Here is a 19,537-nt window from a genome sequence, read left to right as displayed (position 1 = left end):
TAGGTAAAGTATGTGTATAAAACGTAACTTACCATTTACATCTATGCCCTCCACTACTCCATCTGATTTTTCAGGTGACATCTCCAGTATTTCTGAATCCACGGCTGGCAATCCTTGGTGGTTTGTGGCTGTCCCAGGGTCAGTTCTGGCTGGGGGCTCAGTCAGTGGCCTTCTATTCTCCTCTTTTCTATGCCCCACATCTTTGTGGGGAGACTTTCTGGACTTGGCAAGATTCTCTACCTCCTCTTCTTCATCAGAACCACAAACAGATATGAACTCCTCACTGCCAGAAAAAAGTTCAGATTCAGATTCTTCATCTGAGCGGCTCTCTTGTTTTGTCTGTGTTGAATCAAAATGTGTTTCTTGTAAGGAGGCTCTGATGGCAGCTTCTAGCTGGCTATCTTCACTTGCGTCTATAAGGCTCTCCTGTGAGACGGAGTCATAAAACACAGGGAGAAGAGCAAGTTAAACCAAAAAGCAGGCCAAACAGAAGAAATACAACAGCCTGTCATTCATTATTATGTTTTGCTGACTATGTCCCTTCTACTTTAAGAGCAAGGACTTTGTCTTACACAGTCAAATTGGAATGAAGATACGTATATGTATATATAGACACACATACACACATATATACACATATATATTGTTTAAGAGACAGGCTTAGGCCGGGCGTGGTGGCTCAAGCCTGTAATCCCAGCACTTTGGGAGGCCAAGGCGGGTGGATCACGAGGTCGAGAGATCGAGACCATCCTGGTCAACATGGTGAAACCCCGTCTCTACTAAAAATACAAAAAATTAGCTGGGCATGGTGGTGCATGCCTGTAGTCCCAGCTACTTGGGAGGCTGAGGCAGGAGAATTGCCTGAACCCTGGAGGCAGAGGTTGCGGTGAGCTGAGATCACGCCATTGCACTCCAGCCTGGGTAACAAAGAGTGAAAGTCCGTCTCAAAAAAAAGAGACAGGCTCTCACTATGTTGCCAAGGCTGGTCTTGAACTTCTGGGCTCAAGTAATCATAGGCATTTTTTAAAACATCAAAGTGAAAATGAACAAAATCAAGAAAAGTTTATCTATTACCTGCCTAGAGAAAGACAAGAATTAAAGTTTTAAATATAAAGTCAAAACACCATTCTTTAAAATTACTAAAACAGAGACAAATGTTTACTTTTTTCACCAATGTATTCTTCAACTATTAATTCCGTTAATTAAAATGAAGGCTTTCATTATGACAACGAGAAATGCAAACATCTACAGTTCTTCCCTTGGTAAAGTTCTAATGCCACAGATTTAATTAATGAACCACAAAATATGTTGTTTGAGTGGAACTTAGCTCCTGGCTCAAATATACTATAGAGGAAAAAACTCTAAGATAATCTAAAGCTGAACACTGGATATCTCATGATATTACAGAATTACTGTTAATTTTTAAGGGTATAATAATGACACTGTCATAGTATTTTTAAAAACAAAAAGAGCCTTTATCTTTTAAATATATATGCCAGAGTATTAATTAATGAAACAATGAATTCTGAGATTTGCTTCAAAATAATTCGAATACGATGGGATACAAAGGAAAGAAGACTGGCCATCTGTTGATAATTACCAAAATTAGCTAATGAATACAAAGAGGCTCAATATACTATTTCAACTTTTGAACACGCTTGAAATTTTTCACAACAAATAGGTAAAAAAACCAAAAAACAAAAAACAACCCATGTGGACTGCTAATATAAAACTAAGGAAATCACGTTTTGGCTTTTACTATCAGGCAATCATGTAGCAAAAAATTAAATGGAAAATCATTTTTTTCTGAGACAGGTTCAACTCCTTCGCCCAGGCTGAAGTGCAGTAGTGCAATCTTAGAGAACTACCACCTTCATCTGCCAGGCTCTAGCAATCCCCCACCTCAGCCTCCCAAGCAACTGGGACTACAGGCACACACCACCACACCCGGCCAAAGAAAAATTTTTATTTATTTATTTATTTTTTCTTAGGAATAATTTTAAATATACTTCAGGCTAATCTACCACCTCTAAAAAGCAAGAAGATAGCTGGCGGTGGCTCAAGCCTGTAATCCCAGCACTTTGGGAGGCCGAGGCGGGTGGATCATGAGGTCAAGAGATCGAGACCATCCTGGTCAACATGGTGAAACCCTGTCTCTACTAAAAATACGAAAAAGTAGCTGGGCATGGTGGCACATGCCTGTAATTCGAGCTACTCAGCAGGCTGAGGCAGAAGAATTGTCTGAACCCAGGAGGTGGAGGTTGCGGTGAGCCAAGATTGCGCCATTGCACTCCAGCCTGGGTAACAACAGCGAAACTCCATCTCAAAAAAAAAAAAAAAAAAAAAAAAAGCAAGAAGATGTGGATTGTAAATTTATGACAATGACATTGTAAAATAGCATGTAGCCATGTAGCTTGATTTTTAAAATTGTGGCCATGGCGCACTGTCAGGCTCCTACTGAATTTCATTCTTCTCTGATTTCCTTACTTATAGAACCCTAATTAAGCTTAGAGGACATGTTCAACTAAAAAACTCATCTTAATTTCTCTTGTAGCCAAAAAATAGTACTGAGCAATAGCAGTACTTACCCCCAAATTATAGACTTAAATACATATATTATGAGAGAGAAAGGTATCAAATTAATGACCTAAGCTTCCCCACCTTTAAAAAAAAGAGTATACAACCAGGAAAAGAAAATAAAATTAAGTACAAAGAAAACATAAATTAATAAATTACCTGGAAAACAAATACTATAGAGAAAAAAAAAAACAAAAAACAAAATCCAAAAGTAGGTTTCTTTTCTTTTCTTTTTAAAGAGAGAGTCTCACTGTTGCCCAAAGACTGGAGTGCAGTGACTACTCACAGGCATGATCACAGCACACTACATTCCTGAACTCTTGGGCTCAAGCGATACTCCTGCCCAGCAGCTGGGACTACAGGCATAGGTCACAGCCCAGCTGGTTTTTTTTTTTTTTTTTTCTTCCCCGAGACGGAGTTTCGTTCTTGTTACCCAGGCTGGAGTGCAATGGCGCAATCTCGGCTCACCGCAACCTCCGCCTCCTGGGCTCAGGCAATTCTCCTGCCTCAGCCTCCTAAGTAGCTGGGATTACAGGCACGCGCCACCACGCCCAGCTAGTTTTTTGTATTTTTAGTAGAGACAGGGTTTCACTATGTTGACCAGGATGGTTTCAATCTCTGGACCTCGTGATCCACCTGCCTCGGCCTCCCAAAGTGCTGGGATTACAGGGTTGAGCCACCGCGCCCGGCCCCAGCTGGTTTTTTAAGATCAATAAAACTACTAAGCCTCTAGGCAGACTGTCAGGGGAAAAAAAGGTAAGTCACAATTACCAATAACAGAATCAAGAGAGGGGCAAGGCCGGGCGCGGTGGCTCAAGCCTGTAATCCCAGCACTTTGGGAGGCCAAGGCGGGTGGATCACGAGGTCGAGAGATCGAGACCATCCTGGTCAACATGGTGAAACCCCGTCTCTACTAAAAATACAAAACATTAGCTGGACATGGTGGCGCGTGCTTGTAATCCCAGCTACTCAGGAGGCTGAGGCAGGAGAATCGCCCGAACCCAGGAGGCGGAGGTTGCGGTGAGCCAAGATACGCGCCATTGCACTCCAGCCTGGGTAACAAGAGTGAAACTCCATCTCAAAAAAAAAAAAAAGAGAGAGGGGCAAGTACAGTCTCTACAGTCATTAATGGCATAATGAGGGACTATAATAAACTGTCAATATAGTAAAATGAGTAAATCCCTAGAAAGATACAAGCTGCTAAAGCTTACCCAAGAAGAAAGAGATAACCAAGTAGTCATGTATCTACCGAGAAGACTGATTCTGTAGTTTAAAACTTGCCACCAAAAAAAAACTCTAGGCCCAGGCTGGGTGCGGTGGCTCAAGCCTGTAATCCCAGCACTTTGGGAGGCCGAGGCGGGTGGATCATGAGGTCAAGAGATCGAGACCAATGTGGTCAACATGGTGAAACCCCGTCTCTACTAAAAATACAAAACATTAGCTGGGCATGGTGGTGCGTGCCTGTAATCCCAGCTACTCAGGAGGCTGAGGCAGAAGAATTGCCTGAACCCAGGGGGCGGAGGTTGCGGTGAGCCGAGATCGCGCCATTGCACTCCAGCCTGGGTAACAAGAGCGAAACTCCGTCTCCAAAAAAAAAAAAAAACTCTAGGCCCATGTAGCTTCACTGGTAAATGTCATCAAACATTAAGGAAGAAACAGTAAGAATTCTACAGAAACTACTGCAGAAAACAGAAGAGGAAGAAATACTTCTCAATTCATTGTGAAGTCAGCATTAATCTGATACTAAAAGCAGAAACCAACATGATAAAGCATAAGAAAAATTAATTTTTAAAAAGTTGGGGGGGTGGGCACCAAAAATACCTGCAAATCAAGCAGGAGAACTGCTTTAGGCCAGGAGTTCAAGATTATCCTGGCCAACAAGATTTCTGTAGTATCCCTTAGGGCTTTTCTTTAAATAAGGACATTATTACAGGTGATAACTGAAGGGACTGTTACTCCTATCTTCTAAAACTGTTTTTAGGCTGGGCAAGGTGGCTCATGCTTATAATCCCGCACTTTGGGAGGCCAGGCCAAGGCGAGAGAATTGCTTGAGCTTAGGAGTTTGAGACCAGACAGCAACACAGTGAGACCCTGCCTCCAGAAAAAACAAAACATTAGCCAGGCATGATGATGTGCACCTGCAGTCCTAGCTACTCAGGAGGCTGAAGCAAGATCGACTGAGCCAAGGAGGTCAGGGCTAACAAATTCCTTGTTTTCCTTTTACTGTTCTCTCAAGGCTGCAAGGACTACAGTGAGTTAATATCAGGCCACTGCAGTCCCGCCTGGGCTAGAGTGTGAGACCAGGTCTCAAAAAATAAAATAAATAGCCGGGCGCGGTGGCTCAAGCCTGTAATCCCAGCACTTTGGGAGGCCGAGGTGGGTGGATCACGAGGTCAAGAGATCGAGACCATCCTGGTCAACATGGTGAAACCCCGTCTCTACTAAAAATACAAAAAACTAGCTGGGCATGGTGGCGCATGCCTGTAATCCCAGCTACTCAGGAGGCTGAGACAGGAGAATTGCCTGAGCCCAGGAGGCAGAGGTTGCGGTGAGCCGAGATCGAGCCATTGCACTCCAGCCTGGGGAACAAGAGCGAAACTCCGTCTCAAAAAAATAAATAAATAAATAAATAAAAATAAAATAAAATAAAATAAATAAATGAGATTCTTCATGCCCAGAATCTCAACACTTTGGGAGGCTCAGAAAGGAGGATTGCTTGAGGCCAGTTTGAGACCAGCCTGGACAACATATGGAGACCTCTGTCTACAAAAATTTAAAAAATTAGCTGGGCATGGTGATTCACACCTGTGGTCCCAGCTACACAGGAGGCGGAGGTGGAAGGACAGCTTGAGCCCAAGAGGTGAAGGCTGTAGTGAGCCATGATCACACCACTGCACTGCAGCCTGAGCAATGGAACAAGATCCTGTCTAAAGAAAAACAGGCCGGGCGCGGTGGCTCAAGCCTGTAATCTCAGCACTTTAGGAGGCCGAGGAGGGCGGATCACCTGAGGTCAGCAGTTCAAGACTATCCTGGCCAACATGGTGAAACCCCGTCTCTACTAAAAATACAAAAATTAGCTGGGCATGGTGGCACATGCCTGTAATCCCAGCTACTTAGAGGGCTGAGGCGAGAGAGTTGCTTGAATCCAGGAGGCGGAGGTTGCAGTGAGCAGAGATTGTGCCACTGTCCTCCTAGCCTTGGCAACAGAACGAGACGCCAGCTCAAAACAAAACAAAACAAAACAAAAAAACCCAAAATAAAACACACACAACAAAACCAAACTATTTTTATCCTTACTGCTATCAAACCCAAATAAACCATGAAAACCAATGTGAGATTGCTGTATCTTTTGAAGTTTAGTCTCTTATTCGCAACTAATCTTGATTCTAATTCTCAAACAGGTCTGCCTAGTAATAACATATTCTACAAATTAAGTACAGAAATAAATTCTAGGAGGGCCAGAGAACCAGGCCCTAAAGCTACATTCACCAATAACAATGCTCAACTATGCCATAAGAGTTGTTCTAGCAAAAACAAAAAACACCACTTCCAACTGGCTGTGGTGGCATGTACCTACAGTCCTAGCTACTCTGGCAGTTGAGGTGAGAGGACTGCTTCAGCTCAGGAGTTCTAGGACAGCCTGGGCAAAATAGCGAGATCCCATCTCCAAAACAAAACAAAACACACAAAACATACACTACTTTCACTGCTATTTAGACCTGGATATCAGAAGCCCTCCCAAAGCTGTCCCTAAGGAAGCAGGTACCTCGACCACTAGGCTTGCCAGGTCAGCCCTCCTGCTCAACATATTTACATTGCTTCCTTTTAAATCCAAATCGTAAGGCATTTGTCTGCACTCTAGCTGCAAGACAGACTGGGAGGAGTGTGAGTATCACGATTTTTCACTGAGAAGATGGAACTCTCACATGGGAAATTATCAAAATATAAGGAAGATATCTAAGATGTTACAGCCATAAGTGACAGCTATCCATTAGTTACATTATCTTTACCATGTTAACATCAAACATTTTATATAAGATGCTTATGACCAATTACATTTATTTTCCCATCACCACGTCCTAATTATACTTACTGAACGGGCACATTTTTTGGGGGGACTACTAGAAAGTCCATCCAGTTGTCCATGTTCACCCAGAAATCCTGTCACTTGGTCCAAGAAAGAAGATACGTCTAACTGGTGCCATTCTACTAGCTTCTGACCTGAAGATTAAGAACAAGGGTACGTAAGTATCCACAATCTTTCTGAACACTCTCATTAAGCATCTCTTTCAGCATATGCATAATTATACCGTAAAGACAAACCCTCTCCACCAGCTTATGCTATAGTGTCTTCGTAACCTAAAAGTTGCATCAATTGTACTCACCTAATAGATTCCCACTCATCATGACAGGGCAACTATCTTACATGCTGCTATCACTTACTGCCATTTAGGAAGAACAGATTCAGAAAAAGCAGTATCTATATAAAACACAATCAATTAATAAAACCAGCTCCACTCTCTGCTCCTCAGGAGGGATCACAACTAGTAACTTAACAATCTTACTATTTCAATGATTTAAAAAACATTAAAAAAAAATCCCTTAAGGCCGGGCATGGTGGCTCACACCTGTAATTCCAGCACTTTGGGAGGCCGAGGCTATGGATCGCAAGGTCAGAAGTTCAAGACTAGCCTGGGAAACATGGTGAAACCCCGTGTCTACTAAAAATACAAAAAATTAGCTGGGCATGGTGGCGGACGCCTGTAATACTAGCTACTCTGGAGGCTGAGGCAGGAGAATTGCTTGAACCCGGAAGGTGGAGGTTGCAGTGAGCCGAGATCATACCATTGCACTCCAGCCTGGGTGACAGAGCAAGACTCCATCCCCGGGGGGTTGGTGGGGGTGGAAATCCCTTAAAAACGGTAAGATGAACATATCAGTTACTCTTCAAAAGAGCAGAAACACACAAGCACAAAACACTACCATTTTCCAATGCTGCCAGAAAAAGATGTCCTAAATAAATACATCAACAGATGTTTAAATCAGGAAAACTTCACCTAAATTACAACTCTGAAGCCAGATCCAGTCAAATATTAACGATCAATCATTTAGGTAACTGAAAAGACAAGTGGTAGGTTAAAAGCTGCATGGTGATATAAATCTTACCTGTTCGTGGGTCCAATATGGAAACATAGGGGAAATCCCCTAACTTATAAAACTGTATGTATCTCTGACCTTCCTCACTGTCATGATAAACCTGTAAAATCATTGATATATTAAAAAAAAAAAAAAGTCAGCCTCTAAGAAAAAAACCAACTGTAACCTTGTTATATACTAACATCAATTAGCTCTCCAAATATACCTCTGGTTATGTATGTTAAAGAGATAATGAACATCATCTGTGGTTAACTCCTTCAACTTCCTGCTTTCAGCCCCTTCTGGAAACTTACCATAAACATATCGATCCATTCCTCTTTTTTCCCCAGTTCGGATGAAGTATTGTTCTTCCTGCTCAAGTTATCTGTCAACCTTTATCATTAATAACTCTCAACCATATATATCTTAATAAATCACAATATATTAAGATTCTGGCTCTGAATGATAGTTCACATCTATAACTCTAGCACTTTGGGAGGCTGAGGCAGAGGATAGCTTGAGGCCAGGAGTTTGAGACCAGCCTGGTCAACATAGCAAGATCCTATCTCTACAAGAAGTTGTTTTTTTGTTTTGTTTTGTTTTTTTAATTAGCCAGGTGTAATGGTGTGCACCTGCAGTCCTAGCAACTCAGGAGACTGAGGTGGGAAGATCCCTTGAGCCTAGGAGTTAAGAGGCTGCAGTGAGCTATGACTGTAACACTGCATTATGGCCTGGGTGGCAGAGCAAGATCCTGTCTATTTATTTAGAAAGAAAGAAAAAAGGATTATAAGCTCAAGAGTCTAGCACAGTGCTAAGCAAAGAGCTGCGGCAATCAATATTTGCTGAATAAAATACAAGGAATTATCATTAAAATTACATTAAATTTAGGGAGCTGTAAAATATAAACAGGCAAATTAACATTAATAGCGTATCTTACAGTAGGGGAAAAAATTAAGTTCATTCATAAGTTTTCATTTTCTGCAACTTTTCACAAAATAAGAAATTGAGCTGGGCATGGTGATTCATGCCTGTAATCCCAGCACTTTGGGAAGCTCAGAGTGGCTTGGGCCCCTGAGTTTAAGACAAGCCTCGGCAACTATGGCAAGACCCCATTTCTACGAAAAATAAAAAAAATTATCTGGTCATGGTGGTGCATGTTTGTGGTCCCAACTACTCAAGAGACTGAGGTGGGAGAATCACTTGGGCCCAGGAGATCAAGGCTGAGCCATGTTCTTGCCACTGCATTGCAGCCTGGCTGACAGAGCAAAACCCTGTCTCACAGTGGGAGAAAAATGGTACAAGGTCTCTAACCTTATCTCATTAGCTGGGAAGACTAAAGTGACCTATCTAAGAACATACAGTTAAAAAGTATCAAACACAAGCTTAAATCTAAGTCTTAGCCAAATGGATTCAATTACTCCAAGATCTTCTATACCTGGCAACCACTACCCAGAAATGGCTACTGAAGCACTTGAAATCTGGCTACTCCAAATGCAGAAGAGATGTAAGTATAAAATACAAACTGTATCTCAAAGACTTAACACCAAAGAAAATAAAAGCAAAAATCTCATTTTTGTCTTAGTTATATAGATATATTGATTTAACCAAATACATAATTAATTTCACCTGTTTCAATTAATCTTTTTTAATGAGGCTACTAGAAAATTTTAAATTATGTGTACAACTTACACTGTATTTCTACTGAAAAGCACAGTTTTTTTGTTTTCTGTTTTGAGACAGAGTCTCATTCTGTCACCCAGGCTAGAGTACACTGGCACAATCTTGGCTCACTGCAACCTCCACTATCCTGGTTCAAGCAACTCTCCTGCCTCAGCCTCCCAAGTAGATGAGATTGCAGGCTCCTGCCACCATGCCAGGCTAATTTTTTGTATTTTTAGTAGAAATGTGGTTTCACCATGTTGGCCAGGCTGGTCTCAAACTCCTGACCTCAGGTAATCCACCTGCCTCAGCCTCCCAAAGTGCTGGGATAATAGGCGTGAGCTACCGCCTCCCAGCCAGTTTTACTTTTTTTTTTTTTTTTTTTTTGAGACAGAGTTTCGCTCTTGTTAACCAGGCTGGAGTGCAATGGCACGATCTCGGCTCACCGCAACCTCCACCTCCTGGGTTCAAGCAATTCTCCTGCCTCAGCCTCCTGAGTAGCTAGGACTACAGGCACGCGCCACCATGCCCAGCTAATTTTTGTGTTTTTAGTAGAGACGGGGTTTCACCTTGTTGACCAGGATGGTCTCGATCTCCCGACCTCGTGATCCACCTGCCTCGGACTCCCAAAGTGCTGGGATTACAGGTGTGAGCCACCGCGCCCGCCCTACTTTTTTAAAAAAATGTCTTAATTCATTATAACCCAATTCCTTTCCTTCAACATCCCACATTAGAAAAGTTAAATTCTACAAAACTTCTGATGAACCCTCCTTCTCACCTGCCAGAAAATGAAATGTTCCCGGATAATATTCTTCACAGCTTCGTTGCTCCACACATCACGGTTGAGGCACTGACATGCAAAGTCTTGTACGTTTTGAATGTTTATCATCAGCCACTTATTCTGCATCTGGCCACACTCTTTGGCCTGCAAGAGTAAAGTTACACATTTGTTAGAAACAATTTCTACTTGGTGACAGATGTTTCTGTAGTTATTCAGAGATTGCTGTCTTTCACTAAAAATACTACATTTTTGCCCAGATATGACATCTAGAGTTTTCAGTACATATACATTCTTTATATTTACTTTGCATATGCATGTATAACTACACTGTTCAAGTACTTCTCAAATTTAAATAAACTAACTTCTCTTTTATCCAGTTATTTGTTATAATGGCTGAACTTTTCTTTTCTTTACTGAGACAGTCTTTCACTCTATTGCCCAGGCTGGAGTACAGTGGTGTGGTCTCAGCTCAGTGCAACCTCCACCTCCTGAGTTCAAGTGATTCTCTTGCCTCAACCTCCCAAGTAGTTGTGATTACTACACACCCACCACACCTGGCTGATTTTTCTGTTTTTAGTAGAGATGGGATTTCAACATGCTGGCTAGGCTGGCCTCAAACCCTTGACCTCAAGTGACCCATCCACCTAAGTGCTGGAATTACAGGCGTGACCCACCACAACCAGTAATGGCTAAATTTTTAATGTATGTTTAAACATCTTTATCTGAAAAGGATTCAACAAACTTAAGACCAACAAGTCACATAACTCTATTCTCTTGCAACCTCCATCAACAAATCCCCCCCCCCTTTTTTTTTTTTTTTGAGACGGAGTTTCGCTCTTGTTACCCAGGCTGGAGTGCAATGGCGCGATCTCGGCTCACTGCAACCTCCGCCTCCTGGGCTCAGGCAATTCTCCTGCCTCAGCCTCCTAAGTAGCTGGGATTACAGGCATGCACCACCACGCCCAGCTAGTTTTTTGTATTTTTAGTAGAGACGGGGTTTCACCATGTTGACCAGGATGGTCTCGATCTCTTGACCTCGTGATCCACCCGCCTCGGCCTCCCAAAGTGCTGGGATTACAGGCTTGAGCCACCGCGCCCGGCCTCCTTTTTTTTTTTTTTGAGGAGTTTCACTCTTGTTGCCCAGGCTGGAGCACAATGGTGCAATTTCAGCTCACTGCAACCTCCACCTACTAGGTTCAAGTGATTCTCCTGCCTCAGCCTCCAGAGTAGCTGGGATTACTGGCATGCGCCACCACGTCAGGCCAATGTTTTGTATTATTTTATACAGAGATAAGGTTTCACCACGTTGGCCAGGCCAGTCTTGAACTCCAGACCGCAGGTGAGCCACCCATCTCAACCTTCCAAAGTGCTGGCATTATAGGTGTGAGCCACCACACTCAGCCCAATACTCTTCTTTTTAATGAATGCAATTGGTATGTATATTTTACTTTGTTTTCTTCAAGATCACTTCTGGAACATTTTCAAACATCATATTAATCTCAATTATTAGGCGTATATGCTATTTTAGAGAATCACCTTAAACATTTTAGTGAAAACTGCTGAGAGCTTTTTCTCTTAAGAGTTGTCTTCCTAGGAGATTTCAAAAACTGGGATTATAGGGTCAAAGAATGTTTGAGAATGATACCCAAACAACTCTACAATTCATACCACAAATATCAATATGTCAATCATTAGTGTGTGCTTTTTGCCTGTCAGTCCCTTGTCAGCATTGAGACCTATGAAACGCTCTGAGTGGAAAGCAGGGGCAGAGAAGCACAGGAGCAAATGCTGCCTCAAATCTCTGCCTAGGAAAGAACAGTGACATGAGAGCAGTTTGGGAATAAATTTATTCTAGAACGATCTTCTTTTCCAAATCAGTGTGACATATGAAAATCTTAAGAATCAATGAATTTGGTGTAGTAATCCAAGAACATACTGGATATCATTTTGTGGGTACTGAAACATATAAGACTGAAAATATCTTCTATTTTTTTTTTGAGACAGAGTTTCGCTCTTGTTAACCAGGCTGGAGTGCAATGGCACGATCTCGGCTCACCGCAACCTCCGCCTCCTGGGTTCAGGCAATTCTCCTGCCTCAGCCTCCTGAGTAGCTGGGATTACAGGCACGTGCCACCATGCCCAGCTAATTTTTTGTATTTTTAGTACAGACGGGGTTTCACCATGTTGACCAGGATGGTCTCGACCTCGTGATCCACCCGCCTCGGCCTCCCAAAGTGCTGGGATTACAGGCTTGAGCCACCGCGCCCGGCCAATATCTTCTGTTTTAAGAAGGTTTACATAATCTCACAAATATTGTGGGGTTTTGTTTTTTTTTTTGTATGAATCCCTCAGATTATTTTCTTTTTTCACGGTTTCCTTACATTTTTTGCAGAGATGGGGGTTTCACTATGTTCACCAGGTTGGTTTGGAACACCTCGCCTCAAGTGATCCTCCTCCTGCCCTGGCCTCCCAAAGTCCTGGGATTACAGGTGTCAGTCACCCCACTCAACCTCAGAATAAATTATCTTCTAATATTTGCTTCCTGTTTCCATGGGTGAAAGCCCAAGGTCTAAAAAGAAATATCATTATACTGAGTCAGGAAGCTGCATTTAACTACTGGTCAAAGGCTTAAAGTATACAAATTAATAATTCCTTGTTAATAGGAAGTAGTATTTCCATTTACTTCCTTATAGGACAAAGATTTAATAAAAGAATGATAATTATGCTGCTTTAACTACAGAAACAGTATTTGAAAATAAAGGAAAAATGACCACACTCTAGAGACAGACTGGAGAGCACATGGCCCTGTAACAGAGTAAATTTACATAAGTCTACCCCAATACTGACAAGAAAGAAGTGTACAAAACTGACAATGAAAAAAGTCCAGAGTTTAAAATGGAAGAGTTACTTTTTTTCTTTTAAAAATGTGTTTACTCACATTCACGCTTTCATTATCTCAGATTTATTCATTCAACAAATACTGAGTACCTACCATGTGTCAGGTACAGTTACAGATGCTGAAGTTACAGCAGTTCCAAAAGGTAAAAATCCCTGCCTTCATGCAGCTTACAATGGGGAGAAACCTAATACTAGCGAAAGAAACTTGGAAGTGATACTAACCACACTGAAGGTATTATTAAAAAATTGTTAGTGCTAGAAGGAAGGATCCAAAGACAAAACTCTGAAACAAAACAACAATACTGAGAGGGAATAAGAGTGTTGAACAGGCCAGGCACAGTGGCTCACACCTGTAATCCCAGCACTTTAGGAGGCTGAGGTGGGTGGATCACCTGAGGTCAGGAGTTCAAGACCAGCCTTCTCAACATGGTAAAATCCCGTCTCTATTAAAAATAGGAAAATTAGCTGGGCATGGTGGTGGGCACCTATAATCCCAGCTACTCGGGAGGTTGAGGCAGGAGAAATGTTTGAAGCTGAGCAGCAGAGATTGCAGTGAGCCAAGATCATGCCATTTGTACTCTAGCCTGGGCAACAGAGTAAGACTCTGCCTCAGAAAAAAAAAAAAAAAGTCTTGCAAGTCTACAGATCTCATGTACAACATGAGGAGTACACTTACTAATATTGTATTACACACTGAAAATGTGCTCGGAGTAGATTACTTGGTACTCTCACCCCTCCACACACACGTATAGACAACTATGGAAGGTAAGACAAGTTAATTCGCTTGACTATAGTAATCATTTTACTATGTGTATCGAATCTTCATGTTATACATCTTTTTTTTTTTTTTTTTTTTTGAGACGGAGTTTCGCTCTTGTTACCCAGACTGGAGTGCAATGGCGTGATCTCAGCTCACCACAACCTCCGCCTCCTGGGTTCAGGCAATTCTCCTGCCTCAGCCTCCTGAGTAGCTGGGATTACAGGCACGCACCACCATGCCCAGCTAATGTTTTGTATTTTTAGTAGAGACGGGATTTCACCATGTTGACCAGGACAGTCTCGATCTCTTGACCTCCTGATCCACCCGCCTCGGCCTCCCAAAGTGCTGGGATTACAGGCTTGAGCCAACGTGCCCGGCCCATGTTATACATCTTAAATATGTACAGTAGGCTGGAGCTGTAAGGCCAGGAGTTGGAGAACAGCCTGGGCAACACAGCAAGACCCCATCTGTAAAAAAATGTAAAATAACTAAATGTATGCAATTTAAAAAGAGAAAGTCTTAAAAAATGTCACTAAGTGTAGCAATTATGTGAGTCAAGGACTGGAGGTGAGAGTGGGCATGAGAAAAATCATCTTTCTATGGAAGAATATTGAAATCTCTTAGGTTGTTCTGAATCAACATTTCAAAACCATTATAATGGAGACTCCAGAGTAAAACAGTGGGAGACTAAAATCTCTGCCAGTACCAGCCAGATCAGAAAGGCATGAAAAAAAAAATTTAGGCCTGACATGGTGGCTCACACCTGTAATCCCAGCATTCTGGGAGGCCAAGGTGGGCTGACTGAGCCCAGGAGTTTGAGTCCAGCCTGGACAACATGGCAAAACCCCATCACTACTAAAACTACTAAAATAAGATCAGCGTGGCGGTGCATGCCCGTAACCCCATCTACCTGGATAGCTGAGGCATGAGAATCGCTTGAACCTGGAAGGTGGAGGCTGCAGTGAGCTGGGATCATGCCACTGCACTCCAGCCTAGGTAACAGAGCAAGACTGCTTCAAAAAAAAAGGAAAAAAAAAAGAAAATGAAAGATTTGAACAAACTTACTATGTTTCGGTAAATATATATGCATAAAGTCAAAAAGAAAATATATTAAAATATATACAGTACTTTTTACAGAAATAAAATCAGACTTTCATTTTTCCCTTATTCATTTTCTAATTTTCAATAATTTGCTTGTTGGGCAGGCACGGTGGCTCACACCTGTAATCCCAGCACTTTGGGAGGCCGAGATGCGCAGATCACAAGGTCAAGAGATCGAGACCATCCTGGTCAACATGGTGAAACCCCATCTCTCCTAAAAATACAAAAATTAGATGGGCATGGTGGCGCGTGCCTGTAGTCCCAGCTACTCGGGAGGCTAAAGCAGGAGAATTGCCTGAACCCAGGAGGCGGAGGTTGCGGTGAGCAGAGATGGCGCCATTGCACTCCAGCCTGGGTAACAAGAGTGAAACTCTGTCTCAAATAAATAAATTTGCTTGTCTAATCTGATTAAAACTAAATGTAAGTTTAATTAGAAACACATTATATATTGCCAGACATGGTGGCTCACGCCTGTAATCCCAGCACTTTGGGAGGCTGAGGCAGGCAAAGCACCTGAGATCAGGAGATTAACACCAGCCTGACCAACATGGAAAAACCCTGTCTCTAGCCTGGACAATGTGGCAAAACCCCACCTCTACAAAAAATACAAAAATTAGTCAAGCATGGTGGCAGGCACTTGTAGTCCCACCTACTTGAGGGGCTGAGGCAGACGAATCACTTGAGGCCAGGAAGACAAGGCTGCGGTGAGCTGAGTTATACCACGGTACTCCAGCCTGGGTGACAGAGTGAGACCCTGTCTCAAATAAAAAAGAAAATGCCAGGTGCAGTAGCTCATGCCTATAATCCCAACACTTTGGGAGGCTGAGGTGGGCGGATTACCCAAGATCAGGAGTTCAAGACCAGCCTGGCCAATGTGGAGAAACCCCATCTCTACTAAAAATACAAAAAATTAGTTAGGCATAGTGGTGGGCGCTTGTAATCCCAGCTACTTGGGAGGTTGAGGCAGGAAAATCACTTGAACCCAGGAGGCAAAGGCTGCAGCGAGCTGAGATTGCGCCAGCCCACTGCACTCTAGCCTGGGCAAAGAGAGCAAAACTTCGTTTCAAAAAAAAAAAAGAAAAAGAAAAAGAAATACTATGGAAATTGTTCTGATTCTTTCTGCACAATATTCTTTCTGGCATAATCATGATTTAAGGAGGCAAATTAAAGTATTTTAGACCCTATGGACACACAATAGTAAATAAAACAAAGTCCCTGTGTTCATACAGCCTCCAGGATAGCGGGGAAAGAAGAAAACCTAAGAAACGTTCCCTTGCCTAGGTCAGACCGTTTAGCCTAAGTGCTTTGCTCACTCAGCTGGTTTTCTCAACTGTATCAGCTCTTTCCAACATCAGTATGTTCACACTGTATTATCTGCTTTTCCCTCAGATCTCCCGTTAGGTCGCATTCCCTCACTTCGCTAAGGTTTCTATTCTTATCTCATCCTTGCAGAAATCTCCCCTAATATTCCTAACATAGTCCTTTAAAAGGTCCTCACAATTACAAACACATGTGGAACCTCTGAAATCAACCTTGCTTTCAATTTGCCTGTAAGAAGAAACTGAATTTGGCAACATGGACACATCTACTTGCAAAGGACACTAGAAATTTCCAGATGCTTAACTAAATTCAGACCTCACACATAAAATGGCCTTGAACAAACAAAAAACGGCCCCCTCTCTCCTTCCCCTATTGTATTTTTTTTTCTTTTGTTTTTGAGACAGGGTTTCACAGTGTTGCTCAGGGTGGAGGGCAATGACACCACCACAGTTCACTGTGGCCTCAACCTCCTGGGCTCAAGCAGTCCTCCCACGTCAGCCTCCTGAGTAGCTGGGACAAATGCGCACCACCATGTCCAGCTAATTTTTTCTATTTTTTGTAGAGACTGGGTTCCACCATATTGCCCAGGCTGGTCTTGAACTCCTGCACTCAAGTGATCTACTCCCTTCAGCCTCCCACCAAAGTGGTGGGATTACAGGCATGAGCCACTGCGTCCAGGCATATTTTATTCTTTCTCTAAGCAACTACTGTAACCTAAAATGAATGTCTCTCTCTTTCCATCAAAAATAAACATATGTATTATATTCACCATCTCTGTGTGTGTGTGTGTGTGTGTGTGTGTGTGTGTGTGTGTGTTATGTTTTTTGTTTATAGTCTGTTTCTCCTACTAGATTATGAATGCTACAATGGCAAGGACTTTATATAATTTACCCCTATCACCCTGTGGCAGAAACTGCTTATAGGAACCAAATAACCCATTCTCCCCTTGTCCCTCTCTTACTTATAGAACCTCCCATTTTTAACTAGGCATTTGGATTTCCGAGTGTCCCCTGCAAACGGGTGCAGCCATGCTGCCAAGTTACAGCAGATGGAATGCGAACAGACGTGCTGTGTACAACTTCCAGGCTGCTCCTTTAAAGGGAAATATGTACCCGTATCAGCTCTTCCCTCTTCCATGCTGGTCATTTTTTTTTTTTTTTTTTTTTTTAATGAAAGCAAGTTTATTAAGAAAGTAAAGGATTCTAGGACATCCTTGAAAGACAACAGTTAAAAAAAAAAGAAAAAAAAAGAAAGTAAAGGAATAAAGTATGGCTACTCCATAAGCAGAGCAGCCTTCCGTGCTGCCTGGTAAGCAAACATGGTGGCAGCCAACTTGAATCATGTAGACAAGGGCGAGCAAGACCTAGGGACGGCAGACCAAGACAGAGAAACTCCGCAACTCTTAAACTTGCAGAGCAAGTCATCCCAACAGCCTGGACTTCTTTCTTGCTTAAGCTATTGTTTTTTTTTTTCCCCCTGGTCTCTCTCACATGCAGTCAAACCTTTATTCTCAAACACCCAGAACTAAGTCCTGCAAACACGAGGCCTCAATAAACATGTACTAAGTGAACAAGTGAATTAATCAGTCTCGCTCATCTGGTTAACATGAGCCAGAAAGAATCCCTGGACATGATCTACCTCTGGTTACACTAGTTTCTAAACCTGTAAAACTGTGGCTCACATTTACATCCAGTATGAGGAACAAACTTACGGGAGCTCCTTGGGTCACCAAAGAGTATCCCTCTAATTTTTAATATTTACCTCTCTAAACTTCAATGACTTAATTTTGCTTGTTATCGTCCTAATTTTTATACACTTAATACATGTATTGTTAACCACAATGAAATGCCTGCTTTTAGAATGGAATGTTTATTTCATCTAAAGTCTTGCAGATGGTTAAGTATAATATTACCAGCGAAAACAAACAAAAAACAAATAGACTGCTGTAAACATAGGCCATGAAATACAAGGCAAAAAAGGTGATATAACTTAAAATTCAGGGGACAACATCAAAAGAGATTCCTATTTTCCCTTAATGAGCAGACAGAAGAGTAACTGCTTTTTCAGTTCAAAGTTACCAAATTAAATCAAGCTTAGATACTGTGTTAGGTCCAAGAGCAACTCAGAAACTAATAAAAACAGAAAACACGCCAAAACAAACCCAGATCCTTTTCTGCCTTTCGTATTGCTGTTACTCTCTCTCAGTGGCTGTAGTATCACCAGAATATACTAGAAAGGACGGGCGCTACCATGTTGAGACCACAAGGCAAAGATGAAGAAAACTGAAGAGACATCTAACCTGACATCTTTGAGCTTATGAAAGAACGCCTATAATTTCTTCACCTCTAAGCTTATTACTGACAAAAATAAAGCCCTGATGATTTGGTCAAATCATCATCATCACCTGAGTTTTTTGTTACATGCAGACAAACCACTTTCAAGGTTTTCAGATTCAGAAAATTGAAACTGGAGAGCAAGTTGATGTGGTCTGGACATTTGTCCCTCCAAATCTCATAGTGAAATATAATTCCCGGCGCTAAGGGTGGGGCTTAGTAGGTGGTGTTTGGGTCATGGGGGCGGACCCCTCGTGAATGGCTTCAACCCTTGCTCCTCTCACGTGCTGTAACAGCTCCCCCTTTGCCTTCTGCCATGACTGCAAGCTTCCTGAGGCTTCACCAGAATCAGACGTCAGCACCATGCTATGGTGCAGACATTCCATAGCCTGTAGAAACGTGCATTGAAAGAACACTTCTTTCTTTATAAACTGCCCAGTCTGAGGGATTCCTTTCTGGCAAAGCAGGTGAACTAGCACACAAGCTTACAAGGAAATTCCTTCTCCTAAATATTTCATGTATGACAGTGTAAACGTAAATCAAAGGACAAATTTTTAAAAAATATTATCATCCGAAGCGGGCAGAACACGAGGTCAAGAGATTGAGCCTATCCTGGCCAACATGGTGAAACCCTGTCTCTACTAAAAAGTACAAAAATTAGCTGGGCGTGGTGGCATGCACCTGTAGTCCCAGCTACTCAGGAGGCTGAGGCAAGAGAATCATTTGAACCTGGGAGGCGGAAGTTGCAGTCAGCCGAGATTGCACCGCTGCGCTCCAGCCTGGCTCCTGACAACAGAGCAAGACTCTGTCTCAAAAACTATCTATCTATCTATCATCTGTCTATCTATCTATCTATCTATCTTATCATAACATGTTCAAATACGCAGCTGATATACATTGCTTGTTTATTTTAAGAAATGGGGTCTCAGCTCATGCCTGCAATCCTAGCACTTTGGGAGCCAAGGCGGGAGG

The 19,537-nt window shown here is 42.3% G+C and overlaps 1 protein-coding gene across 3 annotated transcripts in view; it reads right to left on the bottom strand.

The window, feature by feature from the left end:
• UBXN7 (UBX domain protein 7) overlaps window positions 1-19,537 on the bottom strand; it is a 79,338-nt gene that overhangs the window by 13,780 nt on the left and 46,021 nt on the right. For all 3 annotated transcript variants that reach the window (XM_074406102.1, XM_010341619.3, XM_074406103.1), the window contains 4 exons: window positions 10,151-10,297; window positions 7,744-7,834; window positions 6,671-6,798; window positions 33-426 (listed from right to left, as the gene is read on the bottom strand). In XM_074406102.1, the coding sequence (XP_074262203.1) occupies window positions 33-426; window positions 6,671-6,798; window positions 7,744-7,834; window positions 10,151-10,297 (760 nt within the window). The remainder of the gene's footprint in view (window positions 1-32; window positions 427-6,670; window positions 6,799-7,743; window positions 7,835-10,150; window positions 10,298-19,537) is intronic.

Source organism: Saimiri boliviensis, chromosome 9 (assembly GCF_048565385.1).
Source record: "Saimiri boliviensis isolate mSaiBol1 chromosome 9, mSaiBol1.pri, whole genome shotgun sequence".
Classification (NCBI taxonomy): Eukaryota; Metazoa; Chordata; class Mammalia; order Primates; family Cebidae; genus Saimiri; species Saimiri boliviensis.
The sequence above is the reverse complement of the archived record's forward strand: the minus strand, read 5'-3'. Positions and strand labels throughout refer to the sequence as shown.